General features: G+C 49.1%; 1 protein-coding gene across 1 annotated transcript in view; it reads right to left on the bottom strand.

Moving 5' to 3' along the window:
* Nucleotides 1-2358: 2358 nt before the first annotated feature.
* Bpifb4 (BPI fold containing family B member 4) overlaps nucleotides 2359-9017 on the bottom strand; it is a 20676-nt gene continuing 14017 nt past the window's right edge. The window contains exons 12-16 of the mRNA XM_004630814.2: nucleotides 7758-7825; nucleotides 6250-6292; nucleotides 5831-5894; nucleotides 4562-4638; nucleotides 2359-2487 (exon numbers count right to left, since the gene is read on the bottom strand). Of these exons, the coding sequence (XP_004630871.1) occupies nucleotides 2464-2487; nucleotides 4562-4638; nucleotides 5831-5894; nucleotides 6250-6292; nucleotides 7758-7825 (276 nt within the window). The 3' untranslated portion in view covers nucleotides 2359-2463. The remainder of the gene's footprint in view (nucleotides 2488-4561; nucleotides 4639-5830; nucleotides 5895-6249; nucleotides 6293-7757; nucleotides 7826-9017) is intronic.

The following is a 9017-nucleotide window of genomic DNA, read 5'->3' as shown; positions in this document are numbered from 1 at the left end:
AAGATCTGTCTTGTGGGCTAGATCAACACAGAAGGGCAGAAACCCAATCACTTTTGTCAAGAATAGAGTTCCTAGGGCCACTCAGTGAATGAATGAATGAATGAATGAATGAATGAATGAATTATGCAGTAATCAAATATTGAATCAGACAACCCTATCATTTAGCTTTCTGATAGTTTAAACCAAAGAAAACATGCAAGGAATTAGGGGAAAGTACCTTTTTAAAGACACCAGGAAGGAAAGCTGTCTTTGTTTTTTTATTGCTTTTGTGGTGCTAGAGGTTGAACTTGGGGCTTTTAGCATGTTAGGTAAGTGTTCTACCACTAAACTATTTCTCAAGCCTGAAGAAAAAGAAAAAAACCTTAATTACTCAAAACAGACTTTAGCATTTCTGCATTTCTTTAAGGCTGAAAGCTGAGTCTAAAACCTCCCCCCAGACTGGTTTCTGTGCCTCCTGGCTCTGCAAGTGGACACAGAGCTGTGTGAAGCAGCCCCGCCTGGCTCCAGAAGGGTTCTCTGGGAACTGTGTTAACCAAGAGACCTGTCAGGCACCCCTTGTCCTCAGCTCAGCTCTGCTCAGAGGCCAGGGCACTCAGTGCTTACAGCTCTGGGGTTGCCCTATACAGTCATTCATCACAGCGAGCACAGGTTGAGCGCCTGCTGTGGGACAGCCTCAGTGCTGAGTTTCTCAGAAAGCAGAATTTCATTAAATATTGTCACACTCATCTCAGAAATAGTTATTATTATTATTATTATTATTATTACCCATTTTGCAGATGGGGAGGTGGAGGGTCAGAAAAGCGAGATATCCCATCAAATCGCCCACCCAAGGTCAGTTGCAATTTGAACACATCTTGCTAACTCCAAAATTCTTGCTCCTTAATGACCTCCTGATGCTGCAGTTGACATTAATGTGGCCAAGGAGCCTTTGTACAATTCTGTTTTTTTTTTTTTGTTCTTTTTAACGTGAAGAGTCTGTTTCTTCCCCCCTTCTCTGTCCCATGGATGGGGTTTCTGAAAGCCTTGGGGTGGGGCTGCCCTGAGGGGACAGTGACATGGCCAGAATCTGGTTTTCCTTGAATGTACAGACATTGGTCTTTCCATCTAAAAAAGCCAAGGGTGGGCATGAGAGGACTGCTTTGGAAGCTTCTCTGTCCATTTTCTCGGCTGCTATTGTCCGGTACTCCATCGGCTTGAGCTGGTGCCTTGTGTTTTTGGAGACTCACACTCCCCTTGGCCACCTTCCCTTACCCAGGAAGACCCACGGGGGCAGGTGCAGCATCCCTGTGTTCCCCAATGTGTCTGTCTGTCTCTCTGCCCTGTGTGGGCAGGCCAGGAGGGCTCATGACTTGCTTTTCTGGTGAAATGTGAGCAGAGCTGACGCATCTCTCTCCCTAGCAGAGGCTTCTCAGTGCCGCATGCCCTGTGCTCTGTTCTCTTTCTACTCCAAGCTGTAAAACTTTGGTATCAAAGTCAGCCTGTGGTGGCCCCTGCAACCTGTGAGCAGAGGCAGAATGTGGTGAGCCACAGGTCCCAGAGCTGAATCACTGTATGACCTTGCGCACATCTCAGTTTCCCTATCTATGAAATTGGAGCCATCCTGGTAGGTTCCCGTGGTGCTCTCATGAGATTAAATGAGACTACACTCCAAAGTCACGGTCCAGGGTTCTGTGGGTGTTCACCAGATAGGACCTCAAGGGGCGACATTGCAGAGGCTCCCTTTAGCCCTACTCTGGGGCCTGGGATGAACCTGTTCACCCTCCTAGACCTCAGCAACTCACAGCAGGGAAACAGGGGAAGAGGAAGACGGCAACTGTGAGCCATGAGAGAGAGGAGAGCCTGGTCACCAGAGCACACAGGAGTTGGGCTCTGACAACCCCTCACAGGATGAAGAAGTGTGATCGCTTTGAACTTAGTGGCCCTGAGTCCTGGTCCTCTCCATGGGTGATGAGTGGTGGCTGGAGCCAAGGCAGGAGGAGCCAGCCAAGGTGAGCATAGGAGAAAACCACTGAGAGCTAGACTAAAGCCCTCCTACTTCTCAGCAGGCTCCTGGGATGAACCTGCCCTTTTCCAGGCATGGGCAGAGCTATCCCCAGCTGCCAGACACCCCTTGCCCAGGCACAGAGGGAAGGAAATGCCCACAACCTGGAGCATGCTTCACAGAGTCTCACCCCAGCTGCAGAGAAGGTGGAATCTTTATTGAAAATGTAACAGACTCAGCATGGATTCTGCCTGAATCCTGCAGCTCAGTCCCCAAGGTTGCCTCTCGTCCTGCAGGGGCTGGTGCATATGTCATCATTCCTCAACAAGGCAGTGGAGTGATTCTGGACTCTGAGTGGGAACAGGTGGTAAGCAGGGGCCTGTCCTGGAGGCGGAAGAGACCCAGGCCCAAGGACTGTGTGCAGGCCAGGCCTCTCCAGGGCTGGTTCTGGTTCCTTCAGACCGCATCTCTGCCTTTGTCACTCATGTGCTCAGCACCAGCAGGTCCTTAGAGGGTAGAACAGAGAGCCAGGTGAGCAGGCAGGGTGGCTCTGGCAACAACCTTGGCCAGACACCAGCCAGTGGCATGTGTGTGTTTCTGGGTAGCAGAACCCTGAGCTGTGGTGATGAATGGGTTTATGTGGGCCCCAGTACAGAGGCCCAGGGGTGAAACACTTTGCGGCTTTACCCCTCATATGCTTCATTCTCCAAATGAGAGAAAGAGGCTCTGATTTCCTCCCTCCAATCTTGAAAAAAAACCCCTTACATAGGTTTTTTAAAACTCTACAATAATGAAAGTAATGAACTATCAAAATAAATATCCGTGAGTTCATATTGATATAAGTAATTGACCCGATATAGAAGCAAAAGGAGGTCAGCTCTTCCTTACAGAAGAATTTCAACTACTAACTGTAAAAGAATTACAGGAACAGAAAGCCCCCACTATGCACACCACAGGCAAGAACGCCTGGAGTGCACCACAATGAGTGTGGGAAGAGCCGGTGAGAAGCAGGACCTGCGGGTGGTCTCCGTATGCACCTCATAAGGCTTCTATTAGTGACAAGGGGGAACATGGCCCCTTGATGGTGGAGAAACATGGCAGGAACCACCTTAAGCAAGTGACAGCAGCAAACCTGTCCAGGACTACGCCACATGGACATCATGCCCCGGATATAGTATGTGGAGAAACGCACGCACCCTACTTCTGTGATGTTCTTGCCAAAAAAAATGCAACCTCAATTAAATCATAAGGAAACATCAATCACATCTACCTTGAGGCACAAACAGGCCAGGCTTATCAGAAATGTCAAGGTCAGAAACTACAAGAAGGTGAGGAGCTGTCCAAAGGAGAGAGCTCTAGGGGGAGGTGACAACAAGATGCAAGCCGGAGCCTGTCACTAAGCTGGACACAGGCCACAGGGAGAGCTGGTGGAGCGGCGGTGTGGCTGTCACAACTGTGGGTCAGAATCTGGGCTTCAGGGCCTGCGCTCTGAATACAGAAGATGCTACCATCGGGGATACTGGGAAAAGAATGTTCAGAACAATCTGTTCTATTTTTTTCAGCTTTCCTCTACGTTTAAAAAGCATATCAAAATTAAAATAGAAAATAAAGAGCTAGATCCATACAGAAATGACAAGGCAAGCAGCCACCATTCACAGAGACTACAAGGACAGGCCCAGGGCTGAGTAGTGAAAACGTCAGACCCAAGGCCCGTCTTACATTTTTTTACAGGTGCTTAGTGGCCAACACATGGCTACCATAGATTTGTCATTTGGTTTCAGGTTGTCTAAGCCTAATACACTTGAACGATGGTGAAATGAAACTCAGAGGTTATATAACCTACTTATACAGATATATTTTAAACCAGTATGTTCTCTCACCAGACTGTTGAAGAGAAATAAAAAATCATTTACAATAAAATGATGTGTTTGAAAATACAACCCCAGAAAATTGGACTAAGTAACCCTCTCAGTGTCCCATTGTTGAGATGCACACAGATCTAGGAGGATACGCATGTGCTTCTCTAATCTTTTCTGTACTTTTCAACTTTCTGATGCTGACCATATGAGGCTTTTATAGTGGTAACAAGAGTCCCTGCATTTGAACGCCAAGGCCCCTGTCACCATCATAATGAGTCAACTACCTCAAGAATATTAACTCAGAGTCCTATGTCCCCACGGGGCTGGGGAAGCTTCCCGGGGCCAGGCCTGTACTTGATTATTTCTGTATCCCCAGTTCTTGTGGCACAGACACAGTAGGTGCTCAGCAAAAGTTCCTCCAATGGACCATGTCACACTCCCCCTTAGACAAGCCCATTACTGCTCTGAGCCTCAGTTGCCCCATCTAGAAGATGGGGACAGTGACATCTGTGGTGAGCTCTCAATTAGACCATGGATGTGAGAGCTTCCTTTCAGGATTCTTACCAACTTTGTTCCCCCTCCCTCAGTTCTGTACTTTGAAGGGAGAGGCTCCAGTCCCTCCCCTCTCTTCTTCGTAGTTGTTGATCTGACCTTTTGCAGTGACCAAAGGTGACAGCAAAGGGCAGAAGGAGATGCAGGACAGAGTTCTCTCTTTCCTTACCTCCAAGACATCGATGTCTGCATTGCTGAAGTCGATGCTGAGGATTTTGGGGAGAGGGACCCCAGAACCCAGCACAGCTGTTAAAAAGAAAGGTAATCAGGCACAGTCAACATGGCCAAGAAGTGTCTGCATAACCAGCAGCCCCCTGCACTTGCAAGACTGGCCAAGTGTGTTAGCCCTCGAGACCTTGGTCCCTGCCTGGAGTGCATGCCCTTGCCCTGGCCTCCCTGGTGAGCACTGGGCCTCCTTTTCCCTGACACTGTTTGCCACATCAACTCCTTGTGAGGCTTCCTGGCCCCCAGCCCTTGGTATCTACCCCGCCCCACCCTGATCTTTGCCACCGTGGAAATAAATCACAACATATGAGCTCCCTATTTCTATACTTGCTGCCCCTAATCTGTGGTGCCTTGCTGTAAGGACTGTGTCCCCGGCACAGAGGGGAAAGCAAAGGCTTTCTGAGTGAAGGCAGCAGAGATGCATGAGGCCCCAACACATGGCTACCATAGGTTTATCATTTGGTTTCAGGTTGTCTAAGCCTAAGTAGACCTGGTGGCTAACCTTCTAGAAAGAAGGAAGAAGAAAGGAGGAAAGAAGGGAAGATAAGTGTGAAGGGAGGAGGATTGATAAAGTGAAGGTAAATAGAATTCTTGACCCCCAATGACTTTGTACAGAGTGAAGGGCATTGTGAATCTAACCACAAGATTATCTTCAATATTTCCCAGTCTTGATTTGCCATGGATCCCTTTCTTCAGGGCATTTGGTGGACTAATGTTTTACAGGACCCAGTTTGGGAACTTCTAGTCCAATCTCTCCACTTTTGTTTTTGTTTTTTGGGGAGGTTGTTGTGGCGGATTGAACTCAGGACCTTGAGCTTGCCAGGCAGGCACTTACACCACTGAGCTATCTCCCCAGCCCCAGTTTCTCACTTTTGAAAGAGATAGACTGCACTTCAGTGAGATGGAAGGACTTTCCCCAGGTGCACACAGCTTCTTAGTGACGAAGCCAGGCTAAGAGCCTCAGTCTCTTGCCTCCCAGGTCCGCCATCCCAGCTCCTGATACCACATCACCCGCTGGAGAACATGCATGGGCTTTGTGACAAGCCCTTTCTCTCTGCTGCTGAGACTCAGCCTCCTCTGGTGATGAGCCCCTAAATAAGGGTCAGCTTGGCATCAAGGACTCGCCAAAGGTATGGCTGGTAACATTAGCTAGGAGCCAGCCCCCTGGTCCCCAAGCCATCTGCCCTTGAAAGCCAAGGGCACCCACACTTACCATTCATTGCAGGCATAAATGCCAGGTCAAAAATCTTCTCAACCAGCACCTCCAAGAGGCTCACCTGTGGGGAAAGAATGAAGACTAAATCCAGGCAGGGGAACGAGTGACTCAGCCTACAAGAGGGCTCTTGGGACCTGTCCCCGGAGTCCAAGATGAGAACCCCACATCACTGTGGGAGAGACTGGGATCTCTGGCCAGCAGAGCCTGAGCCCCAAAAGCTCTCAGCTGACAATCAGGGGCACCTGTCACTGTACAGCTGGGGAGGCTGAGGCTCAGAGGGTCTACCACTGGGGCCAACCCTTTGGACCTCGCACTCTGGCCAACCCAGCCAGCCTCATAAGGATGCCATTCCCAGTCCATCTACCTGGCCTCTGTTCTGAGGGGAGCTTTCCCTACTGCCTGAAAGTGGTACTTACATCAAAGTTGCCCACATTTGAGGTTCTAAGGTTGAGGTTGGTCCTATAGATAAAGGAAACAGCCCATTAGAAGGAGTGACCCCTGAAAATCACAGGACATTTGTATTTCAGCCAAACTATTAGAAGCTGCCTAACAACATCCTCTGGAAGACCCACATCTTGAGGGAGTTTGTAAGGACAATGCTGGCCTCCACCTCCTGAGCACTATGTGACAGATGTGATGCTAAGGGCTTTCCACACATGCAAGGCTGTAGACATCACCACCTGCTGTGTGGCATGCCTGGAACCTGCAGTCTCTGCTGCTGCGCTATTCTGAGCAGGGAGGCCTGGCCTCGAGGTCCTGTTCTGCTCTGTGGCAGTCTCAGCCTCACTGTGCCTAGATCTTACCAGGGGTAGAAAGTTACTGGGGCCACCCAAAAGGATCAGTTCAGTGTCCAGCCCTATGGACACAAAGGAGCCTCCATTTAGCTGTATCTTATTCCTCCCTGAACTCTCACTCCTTTTCCAAATGCCCGCTGTCTTCGCTAACCCTGCCCATACTGCCTTCCCTGCCGAAGCCCCAGCTCTTCCTGCGGCTGCTCCTCCTCCTTTGGGCCTCAGGCTGCGCACTATTTCCACAGAAACTCCTGCTCCTCCTGCCCTTCCTCCTCCTCTTCCTGTGGCAAATACCAGCGCATGAGTCTCCCTATTGTTGGGCTTAATAAAAGTTTGTTGTAAAAGGAAGATCTTACATTCACTTAAGTATGTGCCAGATACCTGACTCATGATCTCATTAATGGAAAGAAGGAGAGTACTTCTTTTTATAAGTTGATGTCAAGAATTAAGTGAAGCAATGTCTAGAATTTAGTTCAATGCCTGATACACAGAAGGCATCTAATAAATAGTAGCTACTATTTTTATGAATCTTATGAAGTAGGAGCTATTGTCTCCATTTTCAGATGAGAAGACAGAGTCAGCCAGGCAGTCACCTGGGCAACATCACGCAAACAGCTGGAGGCCACACCAAGATTTGAACCCATACTGCCAGACTCTAAAGCCAGTGCTGGTAGCCACCCAGTACAGCAGGGCACACAGACCTGGGTCAGCTCCCAGTCCCTCTCTGCGCTTGCTATGTGCTTTGAATAAGTAAATCCACTTCTCTAAGCTGTCAATTCTTCATCTTCAAAAAAGCAGCAAAACAGCTCTGACTTTACAGATCCTTCTGGAGGGCACAACGTATGACAAGGACCGAGAGCAGAGCCTGATACAGTCCCATCACCAGCAGCATGATTATTATTGATGCCGCTGCTGCTGGAAGGAAGTTCTTTCTGTTCAGTCCATGGCTTGACCACCATGGCTGGCTCCTGATACGGTGTCAGCAGGCACAGGCCATTTTTACCTTTGCAGCCCTGACAAGCATTCAGGAGGCCTCTAATGCCTCCCTGGTGGCCCACTAATCCTTCCCTGGATGTGAGCCAGCCGGCCACAACCACAGCCACAGCAGCACCCAAGGCAGAAAACCCCCTTACTTGTCCAGCTTGGTGTCAATCATCAGCTTATCCCCTTCCACAGAAAATGAGGCCAAGAGGTCGGTGTCCTGGAGGGAAGGAGAAGGAGAAAGAAACATCGCGGCCATCATACAAGGCCACTGTGGCTGAGAGGGCTTACTGTGAGCCTGATGCTGAGCCTGAGTCCAGAAGGCTGTGCCATGCCTGAGACCCTGTCCATGCCTCCTTGTACTTGTATAAGCAGGAAGCTTGCAATAGCACTTGCTGTGTATTATTAGATCTCTCCACCAAGGGAAGGGTCAGCAATAACAAGCAGCCAACATTCACTATTGTTTACGAGTAAGCCACAGAATGGGCTGGGTAAACAGACATTTCTTGGGAAGCCAAATGCCACAGGACTCCCCTGCTTGGCACTGGGGATGTTTACCAAGACTCTCTGAGATGCCTTAGAGAAGAAAATGAGGTGGCTTCCAGCCTATGAAACTTTCTCTAGGTGAGACATCGCAGATGGAATTGGGCATTATGGCTGTCAATCATAACTGCCCCACATCCTAGAAGGTGGAAAGGGTCCAGACTCATCCCTGTCTTCCAGTAGAGATTTTTTTTTTCAGAACCAGGGATTGAACTCAGACCGTTGTGCTTGCCAGGGAAGCACTTATTCTACTGAGCCATCTCCTCGGCCCCCCAGCAGAGATTTTGAAGGAAAATTGTTTTTGTTTCCTTGGCCCACATCTCATTTCATCTCATCTCATCTCATCTCATCTGATTTCATTTCATTTAAAAATTAGCCTTATGAAAATAAAGTGAAGCTCCCAACAAATTCAAAAATAGTATTAGTAACAATAACAAAGATTGGCTTGAAACAGAAGAGCTGAGGTCCTCAGGTCAGCGAGATAGCTCAGCGGACTAAAGCACCTGCTTAGGTACGCTTACGCAGGCACAGGGACCACAGTTTGATCCCCTGCACCACAGGCTATGTCAGCTCTGCCCCCAGGGGGGGCTGAGCTGGCCAGTGTCTGGGCCATAGTGGCACATGCCTGTAATCCAGCACGGGGAGACTAAAAGCAGGAGGATCGCCATGAGTTCGAGCTGCATAGTGAGACCTGCAGCAACCATACACATAGAAAAAGGAGGAGGAGGAGGAGGAAGGGGGAGGAGGAAGAGGAAGGGGAAGAGGAAGAGGAAGAAGAAGAAGAAGAAGAAGAAGAAGAAGAAGAAGAAGAAGAAGAAGAAGAAGAAGAAGAAGAAGAAGAAGAAGAAGAAGAAGAAGAGGAAGGGGAA

This window comes from Octodon degus, unplaced genomic scaffold, assembly GCF_000260255.1.
Source record: "Octodon degus isolate 3935 unplaced genomic scaffold, OctDeg1.0 scaffold00037, whole genome shotgun sequence".
Taxonomy (NCBI): Eukaryota; Metazoa; Chordata; class Mammalia; order Rodentia; family Octodontidae; genus Octodon; species Octodon degus.
This window is presented reverse-complemented; position numbering and strand designations above follow the sequence as displayed.